The 24499-nt window shown below is 36.0% G+C and overlaps 4 protein-coding genes and 1 pseudogene across 7 annotated transcripts in view; 3 read left to right on the top strand and 2 right to left on the bottom strand.

Annotated features, from left to right (window-relative positions):
• Positions 1-1416: 1416 nt before the first annotated feature.
• Positions 1417-11245, bottom strand: LOC149130147 (uncharacterized). Of its 2 annotated transcripts, none has more exons than XM_089346544.1 (2): positions 10801-11245; positions 1417-2978 (listed from the first exon to the last, which is right to left on the bottom strand). In XM_089346544.1, exon 2 carries the CDS (start codon positions 2631-2633, stop codon positions 1638-1640), a length of 996 nt encoding a protein of 331 aa, XP_089202670.1. In that variant the 5' UTR covers positions 2634-2978; positions 10801-11245; the 3' UTR covers positions 1417-1637. The 2 variants fall into 2 exon arrangements, with proteins under 2 accessions (XP_089202670.1, XP_089202671.1); XM_089346545.1 differs by lacking the exon at positions 10801-11245 and adding an exon at positions 7314-9075.
• On the top strand, positions 8344-9284 carry LOC149130148 (uncharacterized; annotated as a pseudogene).
• Positions 11246-13232: 1987 nt separating the features above from the next.
• LOC149130145 (uncharacterized) overlaps positions 13233-24499 on the bottom strand; it is a 17450-nt gene continuing 6183 nt past the window's right edge. The window contains exons 1-2 of one of the 3 annotated variants that reach the window (XM_089346541.1): positions 22511-23690; positions 13233-15958 (exon numbers count right to left, since the gene is read on the bottom strand). In XM_089346541.1, coding sequence (XP_089202667.1) covers positions 14606-15607 — 1002 coding nt within the window. In that variant the 5' untranslated portion in view covers positions 15608-15958; positions 22511-23690 and the 3' untranslated portion in view covers positions 13233-14605. Of the gene's footprint in view, positions 15959-19605; positions 19945-22510; positions 23691-24499 lie in introns of those variants that run through there. The other 2 variants (XM_089346542.1, XM_089346543.1) reach the window with 2 other exon arrangements.
• LOC106877375 (uncharacterized) overlaps positions 20593-24499 on the top strand; it is a 70282-nt gene continuing 66375 nt past the window's right edge. Inside the window, exon 1 of the mRNA XM_089346529.1 lies at positions 20593-20611. The gene's annotated coding sequence lies outside the window, so the exon portion shown is untranslated. The remainder of the gene's footprint in view (positions 20612-24499) is intronic.
• Positions 23996-24499, top strand: part of LOC149130146 (uncharacterized) — a 516-nt gene continuing 12 nt past the window's right edge. The window contains exon 1 of the mRNA XM_089345849.1: positions 23996-24499. This exon is cut by the window's right edge and continues 12 nt beyond it. Within this exon, the coding sequence (XP_089201975.1) occupies positions 23996-24499 (504 nt within the window).

The raw sequence follows: 24499 nt of genomic DNA, 5'->3' as shown, positions 1-24499 counted from the left end.
AAAGTTGGCTCTCATAAATTTCTGAGTGCAGAGCCAGAGAAAAAAAGTTGGGTAAAGTCTACCAAAACATTCAGGCTACAGTTTTACTTCCTGATCTGGAATGCAGGATCAAATTACTTCAAACAGATATGAGGTAGTATGAAAATGTTCCCAAACTAGTTGTGTTCTGCCACTTTTGGCAACTGGCCTGGAAGTCATTTTGTGTGAGTCAAGGTCCTTCTGCTATTTGCTCTTGATCTTGACAATGGTCTTAAAACATTAACCTTTGAATAGCATTTCATATTTGTCCTATCATTCCTCTTTCTTTTTAGAATCACTGAATGCAAGTTTGTCATTATCTATCTCCATACACATCCCAAACGTCAATTTCTGCAAATTAGAATACTTCATATGTTTGGTCCTCAACCTGTTGAATATTTGCATACCACATTTTATTCTGCTTATTCCTTGCTAAAGAGCCCCGTTTCCCAGCTTCTCTTTGAGCTACCAATTGCTCCCATTCTTCCAAATCTTCCAAGACTGCTTCTTTGTTTCTATTGTTCTATAAACTTCTCTGTTCCACCATCACGTCATCCTTCACCTACCTGATATTTCACACCAACCACAAACTTCTTCTGCAGCTCTACAAGGGTTGTCTCATCAGAACTTCCAGTTGTTCTCTTTCTCCTTCTTTTCATCAAAGTACATCTCTAAATCTGTCTGCAGGATCCATGAACTTGCAGGACTTTCAGTTCGTGATTGGCTGAAATTTCCTTCTTGCACTCAGTCTCAAGTCACTAACTGCTAACCTATGTTGTGAAGATCATTCTTTACCAGAGAAAGACTTTGCATTTACGAGTGTCTGCCTATCCTGTTCTCTGGTTATAATGTAGCCAATCCGGCTTGTGTGTCATGCCACCCAACATTATTGAATATGGAGTGAGGTTCCATTTAGATGGCTACTTGAACCTGCTGGAGACAGTGGAGAAACCTTGCTGAAGAAAGATACTGCCAGAAGGCTATATGTGTAGCAACAACATTTTAGTGCTTGTCATACTTCTGCAACATGTCAGAAGTGGTTATCGGAGAATGTTCAAGATTGAACAGAATTTCACCTGACATGTTGAAGAATTGGATAAGTTTATCTAAGTGGAACAGAGTTGACACTGGATAGTCAGGAATCTCCTCCAAAATGTTGTCTCTCAATTTTATGAAAATCATCATTTGGACACTTCAAAACCTATCTTTGTAAAGTTTAGTTTAAAGAAACCCTTATTCAGAAACTAACAAGGAATCAGTCTGGTTGGGGCATTAAACTATACAAATGCCTCATGTTCTTCCTTTACGATTTCTTCTGTTTTGTATTTCGGGTCATTGTTTATGTATATATTTGACAACTTTACAATATTCCTGAATATAAAAAAGTATTAACTTATGTTGTTGTATAAAATATTTAATGAGTGAAACATTTAAAAGACAATAAACAATAAATATATTATAATTACAAGATGCAACAATCAAGAAAGAATAATGCATGAGTAGTCAAGAAAGGAGTGGGAGATAAATATTGCAGAGACAAAACAAAAAACTAAAATTTTTGGAAATAATTTCCATTGCATAAAACACAGGAATATTAAACAAATACAGCAAACAAGAAACTATAGAAACTGCTCTTTTCCTTTCTCTCCTGTATGAATATGTTTGTGTTTGGTTAAGGTAGCATTTTGAGAGAATGATTTACCGCAAATGTCACAATATGGCTTCTCTCCTGTATGAACACAGTTGTGTTTCTTTAAGCTATTGCTTTGTGAGAATGATTTACCACAAACATCACAATTATATGGCTTTTCTCCTGTATGAATACGTTTGTGTGTTGCTAAGGCAGTATTTTGAGAGAATGATTCACCACAAATATCACAATTATATGGCTTCTCTCCTGTATGAATACGTTTGTGTGTTGCTAAGGCAGTATTTTGAGAGAATGATTTACCACAAATATCACAGTGATATGGCTTCTCTCCTGTATGAATACGTTTGTGTGCAGATAAACTAAAACTTTGAGAAAATGATTTACCACAGATCCCACAGTGATATGGCTTCTCTCCTGTATGAATACGTATGTGTTTCTTTAAGGTATTACTTAGAGAGAATGGTCTACCACAGACATCACAATGATATGGTTTCTCGCCAGTATGAATAAGTTTGTGTGAAGTTAAGTGAATATGTTGAGTGAATGATTCACCACAGACATCACAATGATATGATCTCTCTCCTGTATGAGTACGTTTGTGCACAGCAACATGATTTCTTAAAGAGAATGATTTTCCACAAATATCACAATGATATGGTTTCTCTCCAGTATGGATATATTTGTGTCTAGATAAGTTACTACTCTTAGGGAATGATTTACCACAGATATCACATTGATATGGCTTCTCTCCTGTATGAGTACGTTTGTGCACAGCAACCTGATTACTTCGAGAGAATGATTTACCACAGATATCACATTGATATGGCTTCTCTCCTGTATGAGTACGTTTGTGCGTAATCAGGTTACTTTTTCGAGAGAAGGACTTTCTACAGATATCACAGTCATAAGATCTCATCTCTTTTATTATGTCTTCAGGGGAAATAATTTTCTCACTCTTATCCATTACTTTTCCTCTCAAATCCCAGTCAATATATTCTTCTTGCTTTTGTTTTTATACTTTATTCCTTACATACATTTCTGCTGTTGTATTTCTGTCCATTGTTATCTTTGTTTCACAAAGCTTCCATGAATTTATCAAGCTTTGATCAGCACACAAGCTTCTCTTCTTCACACTCTAGTCAATAATGTTAAGAAATTTGGCTAATAATTTTATTTCAGAGCAAATGTTTCACAAGAATTCTTCCAAAGATTTGTAGAAACAATGTTATACATCTGTTTTGTAGAATATTTTCCTTTAGTCTTTAAAACATGGTGGCTATTGAGGATGCTTCTTCTGTCATCTGATGTTCTGAAATTATAGAGACACAACAGTAAAATGTAGAGGCAACTTAAAAAATACAGATTCATTTCTATTGAGATAAACTGTAGAAATAAACATTTACCTCAAAAATGGAGCTGGATGCCAACTGTTCCATAAAGAAGTGCCAATCTCTCAAAGTAGAAGGAAGAAGTGGAAGTGGGATACGCAAGAAGACATGGGATGAAGTGCTGATGAGCAAACTCAGGATGCTGAACCTTTCAGGTGATATGATGAAGACCAAGATGACTGGCACTCCGCTGTACTCAAGAAGACCCACAGCAGAAGTATTCAGACTCACCCTTCTGGTGGCCAACAGCACTTATGAGTGTTCTTCATAAAAGTGGATGTGCAGTGCCACCACATGAAAGCAAGTGTGGTGGCACATAAAAGTTACCCTGCATTGCCACATAAAGGCACCCTGTGCACTGTGAAGTGGTTGGCAGTAGGAAAGGTATCTAGCTGTAGAAACCATCACAAACCAGACTGGAGAGTGCTGCAGCTTGTCAGCTCGGGCCAAACCATGCAACCCCTTCCAGATGACAATGGCGTTACCATTTGAATTCATAAAAGCCGACATCATAGAATCTTGTGTGAAGCTTACATATTTCTAACCTACACTGACACCTTCACATTGAATATTGGACACTAATATTAGTCTTTCTCCAGAAATATAACTTGGCATTGTTGTTTACATCCAGGTCAGTTCTGACTGAACAGATATGTGATTATAGACATTCCATCCATGAACATCCTGTCTATTTCTATAACGTTTAATATCTATTACTACACCATGCAATACAGTCTTTAATATTCTTCATTGGAAGGGGAAATTGACAGGAAATGTGCTGTTATTTCTAGCAGGTCGTACAATCATATGGATAGTCGCAGAACCTAATTTTTTTATGATTGATCAAAACAAGAATAAACATTGACGAATAACAAAAAGCCAACTGAATTAGAAAAACAAAAAGAAAATGTTAAACAACTTTGATTTCCATCCATGTGATTTCAAGTTCAATCCCATAGAGCAAGTGTCTTCTTTAATAGCACCAGTGCACCTAAAACCATCTGAGTGGATTTGATAGACAGAAACTGAAAGAAGGTTGTCCTCTGTGTGTGTGTTTGTGTGTCTTCATATTACTGAATAAATGTCAATGCACATCAACATGAAAATATGTGCAGACATGGGGAAATATTACCTTGCTTGGAAACTAATGAAGGTTGATAACAAGAAGGTCATCTGGCAGAAAAACGTTCGCCTGACCCACGAAAGAATGGAAAAGTGATTTTTCATAGCAGATCCTTGTTTTGCAGATCGTTATCACCATCGCTTTATCATTCAAAATTTTAAGTTTGCATGAGTCAAATTCTTTTTCTGTACTAAGCATTTCAAACAATGCAGAAAGACTCTTTTTAAACAAACAAATAAAGAAGTCCATGAAATTGGTGAAAATCCTCAATTTAGGACAGTTGCTCCTAACTCCTGGCCCTTACAACAGGGATCACCATTGCAATTCTTTTCCCCTCTTTTACTTTGCAACACAAAATGAAATATGTAATTTTCCTTTCTTTAAACTTTTTCCATTCAACACAAACAAAAGAAATTAATGAATTTAAAGACTAACAGTGGAACCATATTTACCCTGTGTTTATGATTTTCTTTTTATCCTGTAATCATAAGTACAGAGTAAATATAGTTCCACTATTGTTTTTAGATTCAATTATCTTTTGTTTGTGTCAGATAAGGTCTGAAAATAAAGTAGTTTCATTTTCAAATGAAACTGCTGAAAAGATTTGGGTTAATATGCAGTTTCCACACATAAAATAGTGAAGGTAAATTGCCCTTAAAAAAATGAAGGGATTCTGTGATAGAAACCTGGAGCTGACAACAGTGACATCCCAGAATTTCATGTAAACAATGTATGTAATTATAACTAATGTATCCAATGCATAAACGTAAATATATTTAATATGAAAACTGAACATGTATTTTATATAAGATGGAAACAATCACAATTGCAGGGAAAAAAAAAATAGTTATTGATGCATGAAATTAGATTCATAAAGATTTATTCTCGATCTCTAAATTTGGTTTGCTGCAGATGTTCATGAACATGTGGAGTGAATAAATGATTACTGGGCACAATGTCTGTCTGTGTGATAAAAAGCTTGCTTTCCAACCACCAAGTTCCGAGTTTAGTCCCACTGCATGACAACAAGTGTCTTCTAATATAGTCCCAAGCCGACGAAAGCCTTATGAGTGGATTTGATAGATGGAAACTGAAAGAAGCCCGTCATACATATATACATATATATATATATACACGTGTGTGTGTGTATTTGTTCCTGTGTCTGGTTATTTCTGCATGATCACTTAAAAATCGATTTTGCTGTATTTAGTTCTGCGTAACTTAGCAGCTCGGCAAAAGGAACTACAAGAATAAGTACCAGGCTAAAAAATAAACCTCGATGTTGATTTGTTCAAAGGCGGTCAAGTGACTGAAACAAGTAAAATAGTAATTCCACATATCCATCACCCTTCTATATTCCGTCTACGGATGCTGACATCATTTGGATCAACAAACCTGAGTGAATTGTTGACAATTTAACGGATATACAAGTTGCTGAGACCCACACAGGACCACCCCAATCGAATATCAAACGTGTTTCATCAAATATTCGTATATTACTGTCGTCACTACTGGTTTTTATCATAAAATTACTTTTTGAAGGGCATTTTACTTTCACAGAATATAGATTTTTATTTAGCAACAGATTTTTACAGGAATAAAAGAAAGAAAAAAACAATAAAAGCATAAAAGACTAAACCCCTCCCCACCCATTTTCTACTCGTTAATCCTGCCCTACTTCTTTCTTTCCCTTTGTTTCGTTGGTGAAGTAATTCCCTTTTCTCTCTCGATAATTTCATCTTTTATACTTTTCATGTTTTCTCCTTCATCTCTTCCTCTAAAAATGTTGCCAAATAAAAATTTATATTTTATTATACGAACAAAAACAAAATCACCCATTTACTTCCATGCTTTCACGACGTTATACTACACTACACCCAAGAATTGTAATCGTATTCTGTGTCTTAAAAGCGGATGGTAATCAGATTTTCATAACATTTTCATAGAAAGCCTCACACTCACATCATTTTCAAAAGCGTGGTGAAGAGAATTTGAAAAAATCCCCCTCAAAATGGATAATATCCAATTTATATGGACGAGCTATACAGATGCTACACCTTACTTTTTAGCATAATTTTAGATCTACAAGTATGAAAAAGCAAAGTCGAGGTGTATAAATTATCCATAACCCTCATTCAATTATACTTTTCTTTTCACAAATTCATATACAATCCTTATCAACACTAACTGAAACGTACTTTCAGAAAATTATATTTCAAATTACCCATTTTTCAGTAAGTTATGAGGAAACAAATTACCATCTGGTTGGGCACACATCAATAGTAATACCGAGAAACAATCGATAAATTAAAATAAAATATTGGTTTCCAAATATTTTGGTGGTTGGAGAGTATTTGAGAATATTTCTCAAATTAAAACACACAACAAACGGTAATTTTTCAGATTTTCACTCAGAAACAAATTCGATTTTTTGCATGGAATCAAATACCCTGGCCTCCCATACTTTGGTTCGGAAAACGGGGTGGGGGGTGGGGGGTGTCTTGGAATCACTGGAAATTCTTTTTTCTTTTTTTCATTGAATGAATTCCCGTGACATCCTAATATGCTACAAAACCTTTTTTTGGGGTCCGAAAAACGGGGTGGGGTGAGCTGAAAGTCTCGGAAATTTTACCCACTCCCAACATTTTACAGAAATAAAATTTCCAGGGTGTGAATTACATGGTTCATTATTGATATATATATTGTGTATATTTGGTGTATATATATATATATATGTATATATATACATAGATATAATAGTGTGTATGTAGACAGGTAAAATCTACACACACACACACACACATATATATATGGGCAAGGCTTCCTTTTGTACACTCCAAAAAACCCACTTTTATTATTTTTTTTTTCGACCACAAACCCCTCTTTTCAGCTATAGAAAATACAAATCTGCTAGAGTTTTAGGGTTAGGGAAAAAAGTCAAAAATGAATAAATGGTGGGAGGCGGGGGGGGAGGGTCGGCAAATTTCAAAATGCCAATTTTTGGCAATTTTCCAGAATTTTCATACCCGATAATGGGTTTTTTTTTTTGCTAAAACAAAAATAAAAATAAAAAATTTGGGAGGAAGTTTTTTCAAGAGCATGTATGTATGTAGACAGGTAAACATTTACTTACCTCTTTGCTGTCAAAAAAATGGATCATCATCATCATCATCATCGTCGTTTAACGTCTGCTTTCCATGCTAGCATGAGTTGGACGATTTGACTGAGGACTGGTGAAACCAGATGGCTACACCAGGCTCCAATCTCATTTGGCAGAGTTTCTACAGCTGGATGCCCTTCCTAACGCCAACCACTTCAAGAGTGTAGTAGGTGCTTTTACATGCCACGCTCAAAATGGTGTATTTTACGTACCACTTGCACAGGAGCTAGTTCGGTGGCACTGGCAACGATCTCACTCGAATGTCTTTACACGTGCCAGGAAGGCGATGCTGGGCACAGGTGCCATTGGCGGTTTCGCTTTCGCTTGCCCCAATAGATCTTTGCAAGCCGAGTTTCGTTTCCAATGAAGGAGACGACGTTGGCATGGGTGCCAGTCGTCGAATTTAATTCGATTTCCATTTCACTTGCCTCAACAGGTCTTCGCAAGCGGAGTTTAGTGTCCAATGAAGGAAGGTATGTATAAGTGGGCTGCCTGAGGCCTTCAATTTAGGTCTCACTTGGATTGCCGGGTCTTCTCACGCACAGCATTCTCAACAAAACACACTTTATGTTGGATCAGTCGAGCTTTGTATCAGTGTTTTACGCAAAAACAAAACTCTTTTATGCTGAAACTAATTTTCGTGGGGGTGGGGGTGGAGGAAGGCAGTTGAGCGATGTCTCATTCTTTGCTATATATATATATATAACAATGAACCATTTCTTAAACATACACGATATAGTCTATAAATTTAGGATGTTTTTGAAAGATAATATATTTTATCATCAGAATATATATACTTTCTCACACAACAATTAAGATATTTTTATTTTAAATCATTCATCTTTCTCTCCTCGCCCACACTCACACAAAAATTAGTTAGGGCACAGAAGATTTTTGCTGTAAAACTTTGAGAGAGAAAGAGAGGACAGGGAAAGAGGTGAGAGAGATCAGAAACATAGAAATAAGAACGCGACATTTGCTGACCTGTTGAATAAGTGAGAGGATGTCCTGCGCCTTTTGCAAATACAAATATTATATTTGCATCCGTGACTTTTTTGAGGAAGACGGAAAAGCTACAGAATTCCTTCGGAATCATAGTGTCCTTCTTCCCACTTCTGTGACATGTCCTCGATGTGGAAACCAATGAGTGTTCAGAGAGGATCAACATGTCTGGCGATGTAGTAAAAGTTACACTGTCGCCAAATCGAAAAAGTGGCGTCAGTGTGGCTATATCGGACTTTCATGGGTCCTTTCTTCATAATGCACGCATTCCACTATGGAAACTCATTCTGTTTGTAAATGAATTTCTGCAGTCTTCACGGATGCATTACTCAGTCATGGAAAACCTGGAATTGGGTTCAGCAACTAGTGTGGACTGGAGATCGTTTTGTTCCGAAGTCACGGAAAAGTGGTTTCAATCTCAGGAACCGATCAGCGGTGAATCAATCGAAGTCGAAATTGATGAGTCTTTGATTGTTCGTCGTAAGTACAGGAAGGGTAGAATTCTGAGCCAAGTTTGGTTGTTTGGTGGAATAGAGTGAATCAGTAAATGTCGTTTTGTTGTGCCTCTTATTAATAAGTGTGACAAAGCGACACTGATTCCTCTGATTCAAAAACATATCAAACCAGGCTCAATTATTTACAGCCATTCTTGGGCTGCCTACAAAGATCTAAGCAGTTTGGGTTACCACCAGTATGTGGTAAACCATTCTGAAAATTTGTACATCCGACACACACACACAAAACATTGAACGTTTGTGGAGAGATGTAAAAGAATGGAGTCGGCGACCAGGGATCTGGTCGAAATATTTAAATCAATATCTGTCTAGATATCTATTTATCTCCTCGGAGAGAAATAAACTTGTGTTACTCCACAAATTTTTTTGGCAGGCAGCCTACTTATAAGTCCCCCTCACATACCAGTCACACTTTGCAACTGCTTAATCGCAATTCTAGGGGTGCTAATGCAAATTTTCACCTCTCCTAGAAAAATGCATTTTTCTGAAAAATGTTTATTTGGATTCTTAGGTTTTATACGTCAAAATAAACTTTTTCAAAACAATGCATTTCTGAAGAGGAGGTGTGAATCTGCATTAGCCCCATCCCCAAATCCTTTTAGTGGGTGCATCAAAGAGCTTTTCTGTCATCCTCATAAACCTCATGGATGCGAAAATGAAAGCTGACATATATAACAACAGGTATGCAGAACATATATTTCCGTACTTTCTGTTTATTTGCATAAGTCATTGATATTGTTGTACGCGCACACTCAGGCACAAATGGCATTTGGCTGTTGTTTTTAGGATATCAACATTTACAGTTTCAGTCAGTTTGGAGTTTTTCATAGAAAATTTGAGATTAAAAAAAAAATTTCCATATTTTTAATGTTTTTTTTCCACGTACATTGAAAAATTTTGTAAAAGTCTAGCAGTACATATGCAACTTTTATTCTCTCTCTCTCCCTCACGCAAAGATATGTTCATTTTAAATCGCTTCTCTAGAGAAACGACATTCTCCCCTACCAACACCACCACAACACACAAAAATTAGTTTGCGTGCGAAAGATTTTTGCTTTTTTGTACAAAGCTTGTTTATTTGGTACAAAGCTTGACTATTCTAGCATAAAAGTGTGTTTGGTGAGAATTAATCCATTTTTTTGACAACAAGAGGTAAGTAGCAGTTTGTCTGAATTTTTACCTGTCTACATACATGCTATTATATATATATATATATATATATATATATATATATATATATTTAATAACGAACTATGTAATTCATACCCTGGAAATTATATTTCTGTAAAATGTTGGGAGTGGGTGAAACTTCCGAGGCTTCTACCTCACCCCACTTCATTTTTCGGACCAAAAATGGTTTTGTAGCATATTAGGATGGGTAATCTTACCATGTCACAGGAAAAAAAAAATTCCAATTCGCCCACCCCTATTCCGAACCTAAATAATGGATTTGCAGCATATTAAGAGGTCAGGGTACTTCATTCCACGCAAAAAATCCGATTTTTTATTTTTGGTGAAAATCGTGCGGGTGTTAATCTGAAAAATTACCCAAACTAACCAGGCAACAATGGAGAGGGCAGAAGGTAGCTTCCATACCTAGAAGAAATATCAGCCGAATCTCGAACAAATAAGACGTTTCTCTTCCATACTGAGAAATATCGACCAAGTATCGCACAAATCATAGAATAACCTATTTCATAGCTAGAAATACCAGCCATATCTAGAATAAATAAGACATCTCGCTTCCATACCAAGAAATATCGATCAAATATCGCACAAATAAATGAATATCTCTTTCGTAGCTAGAAATAACAGCTAAATCTTGCACAAAACCAAGGACATCTCTCATTCATAAAACAGAAAAGACACAAAGAATCGAGGAGCCAAAAACCGAAAGTCTACAGAATTAAAAACACTGAATGTTTCCATTGTTTAATACTTACGGAAATTCTTCATAAAGGATGTGTTGTTATATATATATGCGCGTGCTGGTTGGGAATTGCATTGTAAATATTATTCTGAATGTATTGTCAGCTGTTTAAGAGAAGTTCTTGCGAAAGAGATCAAGTGGAAGTAGTCAATGCGCATGCGTATCTTCTATCGGAAATACATAAGGTATGTAACTCTGTTTAAAACCCTTTATGTTGCAGCTAATAAATTGACCTGCGTGTGTTTAAGCGTGTAGTGACCATCCTATCCGAAGCTTTTATACGTGGCTGCTCAATATGCCCTTCCAGTTCTTACGGGGCTAATGAAGTTTCGCACCTCTCCTTGAAAAACGCATTTTTTTTCGAAAAATATTTTCGGATCTCTACGTTTTAGAGGTTTGGAAATTTACGAATATGCCAAAGAAAAAAAAAAAAAAAAACTCCCTTTTCCCCACCCCCGAAAAATTTGGAACTTTGTCGAATTTTTTCCCCCTATGTTTTAGATGATGGAGATTCCGAATATGCAAGGAACCATGTTTTCTAAATTTCAAATTCAATAAGCATATACATAGGTGTATAAAGAGATAGATATGAATGTCTTCCTGGGGCTAAAAACAACAGTAACACTGTCTTCTATAGAACCGCTGCATTTAGTTGAATAAACGGACAGGGATAGATAGATAAATAAATGGATAGATAGATAGATAAATAAATGGATAGATAGATAAATAGATAAATAAATGGATGAAAATGTTCAAAATCTAAAATTGGTGGAGGGAATGATATTTTTTCTTTCTTTTTGTATATCTGTAATCTCCGATATCTAAAACGTAGGAATCCGAACATTTTTTTTTTAAAACAATGCATTTTTCAAGGAGGTACGAAACTGCACTAACCCCGTTCTTTCATAATTCATATTTCAAATGAACCGCATTAGATCATTCACACAACGTAAATATCTTAATTAGATATGTTTGGATTCTTATGGGAACGGAGCTGTTTAAATGTGACGATTCATAACAACAAAGAACACGTGGAGTTAGTTTTGTGGGTTTTAGCTACAATTAATTCATGCTTTGTGTCTCCGTTTCTTAGGTTTTTGTTTACAGTTGCCTTTCTTTTTACTTGCCTCATTCAGCATGAAGTAATATGGTTTACTGTCAAAATTCTTTGATCAAACCTAATAAATATTCCTTACACATACACACGGCAAGAGCTACATAGTTTTATAAAGAGAGAGTGTGAGATAAATATATAGTTTACTATGATGAGAGTTAAAAACGAAAGAGTTTTTTTTTTGCCGTCACAGATTTTGACCCTTTAAAAGTAACTGAAAATGTTCAAACTTTGAATATTGAAGTAGTTTTTCACACTGAATCCCAGCTTGTGATTAATTTATTCCAGAAAAGTGTTAGAGAGGTTTGGAGTTTGATCATTTTACCAAATCAGAAAACAGGATTTGTACATGATAGCTGTGATAAAATGAAAGCAAACAGTTAAAGACGAAGTTTTAAACAAAACGAAGGCAATGCGCGAGAGATAATAATATACAAAGGGAGAGAAACATAAAACATGTGGTAATTAGTAAGAGAGATTGATGTTGATAAATAAAGAGTAAATATAAAAGTGAGTTATTTCTCATAGATTATATAATTTTTATTATTATTTACAGATAAATTAATTTTTTTTTTTACTATTATTTATGGACGATCACAGATTGTTTGCAATTTTGTAAATTATAAAATTAAGACAAAGGATTTTCTGGCTAAATTTCACAATATTTTATGTCTTTTTTCAGAAAATATCTTTATTTATTGGTGAACTGTCAATTTTGTGGCAGAGCATAAAGATTAACGTTGTAGTCAAAATAAAATTAGCTAACAGGACTGGAAGCCAGCTGAATACTGTAAGAGAGTTACCTGTTTCATGATGATACACACTGGGCATAAAAATACCAACATTATGATTGCTGCTCAGTACTTTCTGAACACTGTAAAAGACAAGCCTAATATGGACAGCAGCAACAGAGACTACAAAGTCATGACCAGCAAGAAAGAATACAGAAGGTTCATCTCTGGATCTGTCACTTGACTGCTTGTTATACTTCCACAAAGAGTCAGAAGTGGTGGTTAGAAAATTTCTACCACTTCTCCAGCCCTAAATTCTGGCCTCCTAATTCCCCTGATTTTAATCCCCAGGATTATCATTTGTGAGGCACAGTTGAGAAAGACACCAACTGCTCGCTTTCGACATCAAGATCAGTGTTTCAAGATTTCTCCAGGGACAAAGGGAGGGACACATATGCCAGGCTCTGGAGCTGTGTTCGGATCATAGTGGAAGCTGAGGGTGGCTACTTTGAGTAAACTGCTGTCTCCCAGCCATAATCTAGTTGATATTTTTGGTCTTTTAATATACTTTTATTTTTAATATACTTTTATTTAATATACTTTTATTTTATTTTTGTTTCAGTCATTTTCATGCAAACGTAACCCAAACACCCTGCATGTATAAAGCCACATGTTGTTAACTTCATCAAACATAGAATAAATGACACTAGAAATAGATGACAGGTGAACTGGCTTTTGTTTAGAATTATCAGGTAAACAGCTATATCGAGTTGTTAATACATAAAGATAGGGTGTAGTTGTTGTGCATCATGTAAATATCTCTGAGTAGACAGAATAAAAGAGAAATGTTACATCTGTAACAGCCAGCAAAGAAAGAGATGAAATCACATCTTTATGTCTCTGACATTACTGACACAAGTCATGTTGCTTCTGTTACAGGTGTCAAGTAAAAGAAAGAGAGCATTCTATTTACTGTTCCATTTCTATAAAAATTTCATAGGTTATCTAGGCTGAACTGAATTTAACCTCACATATTGCAGAAGTGGATAAGTTTATCAGAGTGGAACAAAATTGACAAAGGATAGTGAGAAATCACCTCCAAATCGTTGTTTCTCAACTTTATGAAAATCATCATAATTTTGGCACTTGAAAACTTATCTCTGCAAAGTTTCATTTAAAGAAATCGTTATTCAGAAACTAACAGGGAATCAGTCTGGTTTGGGGCACTAAATTATACTTATGCCTCATGTTCTTCCTTCATGATCTCTTTTGTTTTGTATTTGGAGACATTGTTTATATTCATATTTGACAACTTTACAATATTCCTGAGTATAAAAAATTAATAACATATATAATTGTACATTATTTACAATTGACGGGTATTTGTCCTCATCTTGTTTGTTGTTAACACAAACGTTTTGGCTGATATACCCTCCAGCCTTCATCAGGTGTCTTGGGGAAATTTCGAACCTGGGTTCTCATTCCTAAAGTATTTTTCGATATTATTATTATTATTAATAATAACAACAACATCGAAAAATACCTTAGGAATGAGAACCCAGGTTCGAAATTTCCCCAAGACACGTTTTAACAAGAAACAAGATGAGGACAAATGGACAAATATCCATCAAATGTAAATAATGTACATAATTCATCTCTTAAATATATAACTGTATATATAATTGTGTAACATATTTAAAGAGCGAAGCATTAAAAAGACAATAAACAACAAATGCACTGTAGTCACAAGATGCGATTTTGAAGAAGAATAATATGTAGGATTGTGAGAAGGAAATTTGGAATAGAGTTCCCTATATCATTGAAAGGAAACTGCATTTGTGGCCAAGAAATGAGCAAGAGATGAATATTGCAAAAACAAAACAAAAAAAAAAATCCGAAATTTCTGGACATACTTTTGTCAATTTCCATTGCATAGAACACAGGAATATTTAAAAAATACAGCAAACAAGAAACTATCCTTTTCCTTTCTCCCCTGTATGAATACGTTTGTGTCTTGTTAAGTCACTATTTTTAGAGAATGATTTACCACAGATATCACAATGATGTGGTTTCTCTCCAGTATGAATACGTTTGTGTCCTGTTAAGTGAATACTTTGAGAGAATGATCTACCACAAATATCACAGCCATAAGGCTTCTCACCTGTATGAGTACGTTTGTGTTTCTTTAAGGCATCACTTTGAAAGAATGATTTACCACAGACATCACAATGATATGGTGTCCTTGTATGGATACGTTTGTGTGCTGCTAAGGAACTAATTTGAGAGAATGATTTGCCACAAATATCACAATGATATGGTCTCTCTCCTGTGTGAATACGTTTGTGCGTTGCTAAGGAACCATTTCTAGAGAATGATTTGCCACAAATATCACAATGATATGGCTTCTCTCCTGTATGAACACGTTTGTGTTTCTTTAAGGCACTATTTTCAGAGAATGTCTTACCACAGATCTCACAGTGATATGGTTTCTCTCCTGTATGAATACGTTTGTGTGTAGAGAGACTAAAACTTTCAGAGAATGATTTATCACAGATCACATAGTGATATGGCTTCTCTCCTGTATGAATACATTTGTGTTTCTTTAAGATACAACTTATTGAGAATGTCTTACCACAGATCTCACAGCGATATGGCTTCTCTCCTGTATGAGCACGTATGTGTTTCTTTAAGTCATTACTTTGAAAGAATAATTTACCACAGACATCACAATGATACGGTTTCTCTCCCGTATGAGTACTTTTGTGTTTCTTTAAGTCATTACTTCGAGAGAATGATTTACCACAAATATCACAGTGCAATGGTTTCTCTCCTGTATGAATACATTTGTGAGAATTTAGGTTACATTTGAGAGAATAAACCTTTTTACAAATGTCACAGTCATAAGACAATTTTCTCTTCTCTTTTATCATGTGTTCAGAGGAAAGCAATTCTTTAAGTTTCTCATTCTTTTCCATTATTATCCTCTTAAATATCAGTTAAAATATTTTTCTTGTTTTATTCTTATACTTTATTCCTTACAAATAATTCTACTGCTGTATTTCTCTCCAGTGTTACCTTTCTCTGGCAGCAATTACATAAATTTAACTAACTTTCATCAGCACAGAAGCTCCTCCTCTTGACACTCCAGTCAGTGATGTTCAGAAATTTGGCTAATATTATTTCAGAGCAAATATTTTACAGGAATTCTACGACAGGTTTGTAGAAACGATGTTCTACTTCTGTTTTGTATAATATTTTCCTTTAGTCTTTAAAAAATGGTAAATATTGAGAATATTTCTTCTGCTATGCCAATGTCACTTGATGTTCTGAAATTATAGAGAAAGAACAGTGTAAGATATAGAGGCTATGTAAAAAATACAGATTCATTTCTATTGAGATAAACTGTAAAAATAAATATTCAACAACTGAATATTTTAATTTATTAAAATTTACATCACAGAATCTTGTGTGAAGCTTACATATCCACACATATCCATAGTGTACATACACACACAAGCATCTATGTATACATATATGTATGTATATGTTTATGTATTTATACGTACGTTTGTGTATCTATTTGTGAGCTGTGAGCACAGATCTGTTTCTGTCTGTCTGCATATGTATTGAGTCATTTCATAAATAATGCGTCTTTTTATACTTCTTTTATTTTTCAAGATGAAGATAAAGTCATATTTTAATCTAAAATATACTCTCCTTCATTTTCTATAATGCTCTTCCATCTATCTGAGAGACATGCAAGGCTTCTCTTCCAAAATTCACTTCTCCATCATAAAAAATATTCCTCTGGTACTGTTCTGACCTCGTCTACAGAATTCATATTTTTTTCGTCCAAATGATTATGAAGACTGCAAAATAAATGATAATCAGATGGGGTAATATCTGGCGAATATGGTGGGTTGGGCATTGTTTCCCATTTAAACAACTCCAGCCTTTGGAATGTCATCTTCACTATATGTGGGTGAGTATTATCCTGATGGAAAAACAACTTTCATCTTGAAACCAAAGATGAGCGTTTTCTTGTAGAGCAGGTGTCGATCAATTGTTGAATGATCAAATTCAAACTTCTCTGTTAATTCCTCAACAGTTTACTATAGGATTTTACTCCACCAAGGCTTGCAGGATGTCCTTGTCGAGCGCTACAAATCTTTCAGGATGAGGGTCATCTTCTAAGCCTTAGTTTCCGGCTCGGAATTTCTGGAACCACTGTTGACACTGGCTTATGCTTATTGTCCGACCCCCTTACACTGCATCAATATTCATTGCTCTTTCTGTTGCGTTGTTGCCTTTATTGAACACAAAAAGCAAAATATGCCGAATATGCTCCTTTGTCACTTGCATTATAGCTTCGAAAAAATAACTGTTAAAATCGAAATGCACTCTTTAAAACTTGCACTAAGAATAAGGATAAGGTAAAATTATTACCTGCTTTTAAAGCAAGTTGACACAGGTAGTTTATCCTGTCCCCCTCCAAGTTTTAGATCATAATATCGCATTAAGGGATGACCCAATATATGTATATATACATATAGGCACAGGCGTGACTGTGAGGTAAGAAATTTGCTTCCCAACTATATGGTACCAGGTTCAGTTCCACTGTGTGGCAACTTGGGCAACTGTCTTCAATTATAGCCTCAGGCCAAACAAAGTGGACTTAGCAGATGGAAACTGAAAGAAGCCCATAAGAGATATATGTATGTATGTGTATGTGTGTGTGTGCGCATGTGTCTGTATTTGTCCTACCATCACTGCCTGACAGCTGGTGCTGGTGTTTTTATATCCCTGTCATTTAGCAGTTCAGCAAAAGACACCAATAGAATAAGTACTAGGCTTAAAAAATAAGTCCTGGTGTTAATTTGTTTGATTAAAATCCTTCAAGGCAGTGCTCCAGCATGGCCACAGTCAAATGAGGGAAACAAATAATAGAATATAAATTTCTATATGTTAAATCTAATTACATTTTGGATACACACTCTTCTCTATACATCACTACTGACTTTCTCACTGGAAAAGCCTTCCCTATATATTGCACAAATGTAATTATTTTGCCCAAATAAATTGCACTTCATATTCCCTGGATCCAATAAAGCTGTAGAATGTTATTCAAGCACACGTCTGCTTTTCATGTTGACACGGGTTGGACCTTTTGACTGAGAGCTACAATCTGATCTGGCAAAGTTTCTACAGCTGGACACTCTTCCTAACGCCAACCACTCCGAGATTGTAGTGGGTGCTTTTTAGGTACCACTGGCACGAAGGCCAGTCAGGCAGTACTGGCATCAACCACGCTCAAATGGTGTCTTTTATGTGCCACTGACAGAGGTGCCAGTCAGGCAACATTGGCAAACGATCACACACAAATGATGCTTTTTACGTGCCACTGGCATGGGAACCAGTCACGCAGCATGGTAACGGTCATGCAAAAATGGTGCTTTTAATATGCCACTGGCACATGTGCCAATCAGGCGTTACTGTCATCGGCCACAACAACGTTTTCGCTTGCCTCAACAAGTCTTCGCAAGTGTAGTTTATTGCCCAATGACTGAAGGGTACTCTTAAACGGGCTGGTCATGCTGCACTGGTATAGGCCACGGTTATGGTCTCACTTGGCTTGCTGGGTCTTCTCAAGCACAACATATCTCCAAAAGTTTTGGTCACTTGATATTGCTTCAGTGAAGCCCTGTGTTCAAAGGTTGTGGCTTCACCACTTCATCCCAGGTCTTTGTGGGTCTACCTCTTCCACAGGTTCCCTCTACTGCTAGGATGTGACGCACAGCTGTCCTCATCCATTTGCAACACATGACCATACCAGCACAGTCGTCTCCCTTGCATACCACGTCTGATGTTTCTTAAGTTCAACTTTTCTCTCAGAGTGCTTACACTCTGTCACGTATGCAAGGGCTCGTAACTTCGAGAAAAATGGATCTTTTTGCATAAAACTTTCAATAATCACTTAGTTACTATAGATTGAGTGTATGTAAAGATTTACTGGAAGAATTTTTCCAAGGAGTTGGGGAGAGGAGTTTTGAAACACAATCTGATACCTTCCCCCTCAAAACTTTGAGGAAAATAGGAATATTTTAACGAAATTTTATACTGTTCAAACGGTGTAGATCATGATTACAAAGAAATTTGTAGGCAAAATCTTTTTAAAGGGTGCGGGGGGAGAAGTTTCTGGAAAAACAGTGTTGTGGATCAGACAGCCCACATAAGTTGGAATTTCTGCGTTCTGAATGCCTCGATTTTCTTCTAATATATATATATTTTTTCTCTGTATGGTCTTCGGAATCATTGGGAGGCATCATTTTTATGAAAAAATGAAAATAGTTTTGAAAATTAACGATTTTTTCACTAACGCCACCTCCCCAGTCCAGACCGATTTTGGCCAATGTTTCTTTTTTTTTTTTAGCCCACACTTGAAAAACATGGGAGAAACCTTCTCAGTTAAAAAACTAAAATGGAAACTTTTCAGAGGAAAAGTGTGTGATTTATGGGAGATTTGCCTGTTGTTACCCCCATAAACACATTTATGCCTTGAAAAAAAAAAAAAAAAAAGGAAAAATTCAAAAATTTATGATTTTTTAAGGGCGGAGACGGACTATATGTAATCTGAACCTTTCCACCCTCTTATTTTTTAATTTTTTTTTACGGAATCCCACGTTTTAGGCTATGGAGAATCCGATTCTGAAAAAACATTTTCAAAAATCTCAAATTCAAAATTTCGCCCCCCCCCCCCCCCCATTTCCTCATTTTAAAATATTTTCCGGAAATTTTTTTTTTTTTTAGAAATCCGTAAAAAAATACGGAGATTATGATTCTGAAAAAAAAATTGTTTGAAAAATTTCAATCACCCCACCCCCACCAAACAGGCTATTTACATACTAGAAATAACAGCCAAATCTCACAAAACTACGATAACATAAAGCAAGGAATGTGTAATCAATCTACTCACCTTTCTGCAGAGATTTCTTTCAGAGTAATTTCCCGCAGTAATATGAAATTAGAGCGTGTTTTTTTTTTTATATTTCAGAAATATATGAGTTTTGTCGAGAAGTGTGTTCGGGGAAGCCGTGCTGGTGGAGTTTAGGGAGGATAAACTTCTGCAATGTGTTCGAGAAATGTATAGAAATTCTCAAAGTTTTTCTTCGCAGTAAATCCATACATTGAGGCGTATTGGTCCCGAATTAAAAGAAGGCTGAAGTATATGACTGGATCATCGGGCGACATGAAATGGTCCCGCGTCGATGAGTCAATGTATCGAGAAATGTATGGATTTACTGCGAAGAAAAACTTTGAGAATTTCTATACATTTCTCGAACACATTGCGGAAGTTTACTCCACCAGCACGGCTTCCCCGAACACACTTCTCGACAAAACTCATATATTTCTGAAATATAAAAAAAAAAAAAACACGCTCTAATTTCATATTACTGCGGGAAATTACTCTGAAAGAAATCTCCGCAGAAAGGTGAGTGAGTAGATTGATTACACATTTCTTGCCTTATATTATCGCAGTTTTGTGAGATTTGGCTGTTATTTCTAGCATGTAAATAGCCTGGTTGGTGGTGGTGGTGGTATTGAAATTTTTCAAACAACTTTTTTTTTCAGAATCATAATCTCCGTATTTTTTTATGCATTTCTAAAAAAAAAAATTTCCGGAAAATATTTTAAAATAAGGAAATGGGGGGGGGGGGGGGGAATAAAAATTTTGAATTTGAGATTTTTGAAATATTTTTTCCAGAATCGGAATCTCCATAGCCTAAAATGTGGGATTCCGTAAAAAAATAATTAAATAAAAATAAGGGGGGGGGGGGGAAGGTTCAGATTACATATAGTCCGTCTCCGCCTTTTTAAGTTCCACTCCCTGACCCCGATTGTTCCTGTTAATATAATTCTAAAATATTGGAGAGTCTGAGAAGATTATTGCTGAGATTTATCCAGAGTTATTTTCATAAGAGGTATGTTTTAGAGGATTTATTTTGAAAGCATAATTTTCTGTTAGTAAATGTTCTTTTCATACATACACAACATAAACGGCCTCGCTCGGTTGGGGTGCGAGTAAAAATTTTAATTACCATTTATTTATTGCTTATATACAAGCAACGGACTAAGTGTGTGTTACTTTTGCATTATCATTCCATAAAATCTGTTTAGGAGGAGAAAAATATTGAAAAATATCAATAGATGTGAGAGTGAGGAAGAAACGAGGTAGGAGGTCTTGGGATGTGCTAGAAACAACAGCCAATTCTCCCTTAAATCACACATTTTTCTCATAATTCATTAACAATTTTTAAAAAAATTTTAAACCGAAAATATTTCTCTCACGGGTTTTATGTGCGTAGTTCAGAAGAAAAAAATGGCCAAAACCGGTCAGGACTGGAGTGATGAGAGTGAAAAATAAAGCCAAATGTTTTGCAAGAAATCTTTACGTCCATTCAATCTACAGGAACTAAGCGATTATTTGTTGATAGTTTTCTTAGAACGTATCGATTTTTCTGGAAGAAATGAGGCAACAATTTATCGGGGAGGTGGTTATAAATCTGTGGTTATGCTTTTTCATTTACACGCACACACACACAAAAGAGAAATTTCAAATTGATGACTTTGGAACGTTGCTCGTCGCTCCTTTTACGACACAGATCGTCATTGCAACTCTTGTCCCCATTTCGTCTTTTCTGAACAAAATGAAACGATGAACAGTGTAGAGGGGATCTTATACAATAGGACAGAGACACCAAACCACGCACAAATAAATGAATATCTCTTCCATAGTTAGAAATAGCAGCCAAGTTTCGCACTAATCACAGACATTTTTCTTTCATATCTAGAAATAGCAGCCAAATCCCACACAAATGAAGGGCATCTCTCATTCATAGAAAAGACACAGGATCTATTTTAAAACGGGGGCGCCAGTTTTCATTTATGTTTTATGTAGTGTTTTTGGTACGGAAAGACTTTCAAACTTCGTATACTTATCTATTTTGTGTTATAGAACAGAAAAATATTTTTGTATTCGAATTTATTTCATGTAAAATATTGTCTTATTTCGATAATTTCTACTAATCACTGACGTCTATTCAGTTGAAACCAGTTAGCGCTGTAACGGTGTATATCGTATTAATCCCCTAACCCTAACCCTAACCCTAACTAGACTGTTAACCGCAACCGTAACCCTAACCCTAAAACTAACCCTAACTCGAGAATCCGAACTCTAAAATTGTTACACACATAGATACGCACAGCGTAATTTATTATATAAACAATATATGCGTATAAATTACGATTAAACCGGATGAAATATGTCACAGGGAATAACATTTTTATGACCGCCCAGCAGTAACTCTTATTCAGCTGAATAGACGTCAATGATTGGTTGAAATTACAGAAATACGACAACTTTAACATGGAATAACTTACGAATTCCTTTTTTTTGTTAAGAAGACTAAGAGTAAAAGATGTTTTATATGACACATTCTACCAGTGTCCCGAGTTTCAAAGTGTTTCGTTAGTGTTTCGTTAAGAAAATACTGGCGCCCCCGTTTTAAAATAGATCCAAGACACAAAGAATTGAGGAGCCAAAAACCGAAAGTCGGTACTACTAAAGCAGCGCGGACCCGAACGCGCAGTCGCGCGTCCGCGCTAGCTAGTCTTGAGTGGTCGATCCTAACCCTAACCCTATCCCTAACCCTAACCCGCGTGTGCAAATGAATACGTGTTTAGGGTTAGGGTTAGGATCGACCACTCACGACTAGCTAGCGCGGACGCGCGACTGCGCGTTCGGGTCCGCGCTGCTTTAGTAGTACCCCGAAAGTCTACAGAATTAAAAACATTGAATATTTTCATTGTTTAATACTTACGGAAATGTTTCATAAAGGATAGGATTGTTATATACATGTGTGTGTGTTAGAACGTATTTTAAGTATAATAAGTGTATTACCAGCTCAATAAGAATTGAAGCACGTGGAATTTAAGAGGGCATCAAGCAGGTAGCACGTTCAATACGCATGCGTGCCGCCTCTTCTGCAGTAACGACTAATTATCTCCCTTAATGCAACGGTATAAATGCTGTTGATTTGTAGGTTTACACCACAGCAACAACTAGCAAAGCACTCGGAGAGTGCAGACTTCCGCTAAGTACCTCGTTTCCACCCATATACACGCATGCTGGAAATCGCCCGGATCTTTCTGATTTGACGGGTAACACTTTTCATTTATATTTTATGTAGTGTTTTTGGTACCGAAACACTTTCAAACTTCGTATACTTGTATATTTTGTGTTATAGAACAGATAAAAAATTTTGTATTCGAAGTTATTTCATGTTGTCTTATTTCGATAATTTCAACCAATCACTGACGTCTATTCAGTTGAATACAGTTACTGCTGTGGCGGTGTATATGGTATTAATCCCTAAGGGGAAAAAGTCATCAAAATACTTGAATATTGCCTGCACTTGTTATTGGAGCTGGCAGAATTATTAATGCACCTCCATTAAGTCCTGTCTGTATTTGCCAAGGGAAGTTATCTTTCCCATCTTGATCTACGATACGTACGTACTCGAGTTTCAGGGTTATTTCCCTTCTTCAGCGTACAGGACACAGATGTGTGTCGATAGCCAGCTGGAGGAGATGTCCTCCTGGGGCTAAAAGCAACAGTAACATCCACCCCCTCGTGGTCAGCCACATTTAAGTGGCAAATATACTTCACTTTATCGTGCAGTTACTGTTAATACCTCGTTCAGAGATTTAACATTGCTTGTTTTCACTTTTTCGATATCAGTGAATAATTTCACTGGAAAAATTTATATATATTTGCCAAGGAATGTCTTTTGCATCGAAGGTCGGCGATTGTCGTACGCTGAAGAAGGGAAATAACCCTGAAACTCGAGTACGTACGTATCGTAGATCAAGATGGGAAAGATAACTTCCCTTGGCAAATACAGACAGGACACAGATGTGTGTCGATAGCCAGCTGGAGGAGATGTCCTCCTGGGGCTAAAAGCAACAGTAACATCCACCCCTCGGGGTCAGCCACATTTAAGTGGCAAATATACTTCACTCTCTCTCTCTCTCTCTCTCTCTCTCTCTCTCTCTCTCTCTATATATATATATATATATATATATATATATATATATATATGTGTGTGTGTGTGTGTGTATGTATGTATATATATAGGGATGTGACAAACACCTAGACGCATACATAGAGACAATCTCCAAATTCCCTCTCAACATGCATAAATGCAAACAGAACCTCTGCAGAGGAGAACAAGCCTTACAAATACTAAAAAAACGACACATCGATCATTTTAAAAGAAGCTGACAAAGGTGGAGCAATAGTAATTATGGATACAGATTACTACAAAGAAAAGATACTGGAGATACTTAATAACCAGACATACCACAAAGAGGAATCAACACAACCGGAGAAAGCAACAATAAAAAAAATTGGAACATTGATCAATGAATACCAGAAATCCTTTACAGACAAGGATAAAGACTATTTATGCAACTCAAGAACTAAAGAAAGCAATTTTTATGGATTACCTAAAATTCATAAAAGCTCTGAAATACAGAGAGCCATAAACGAACAGAGGAACCATTATATAAGAATACAAAGGCTTGCAGACCTCACAATGAGACCCATAGTTGCAGAACCCCAAGCATCACCACAACAACTAAGCAACTTCATAGATGTACTCTTCAAGCCTTTATGCCTACTGATACCAAACTACATAAGGGATGACATAGACTTCCTCACACACATTCCAAATATGGTTCCGAAAAACACCATACTTGCAAGCTTCGATGTCACAAACTTATACACGAACATACACACACCCTGGGTC

The sequence above is a fragment of the Octopus bimaculoides genome, chromosome 30, assembly GCF_046866305.1.
Source record: "Octopus bimaculoides isolate indiv1 chromosome 30, ASM4686630v1, whole genome shotgun sequence".
Classification (NCBI taxonomy): domain Eukaryota; kingdom Metazoa; phylum Mollusca; class Cephalopoda; order Octopoda; family Octopodidae; genus Octopus; species Octopus bimaculoides.
This window is presented reverse-complemented; position numbering and strand designations above follow the sequence as displayed.

Coding starts and splice junctions, on each gene's coding strand:
- LOC149130147 (XM_089346544.1), bottom strand. CDS start 2,633: ATGGATAAGAGTGAGAAAATTATTTCCCCTGAAGACATAATAAAAGAG.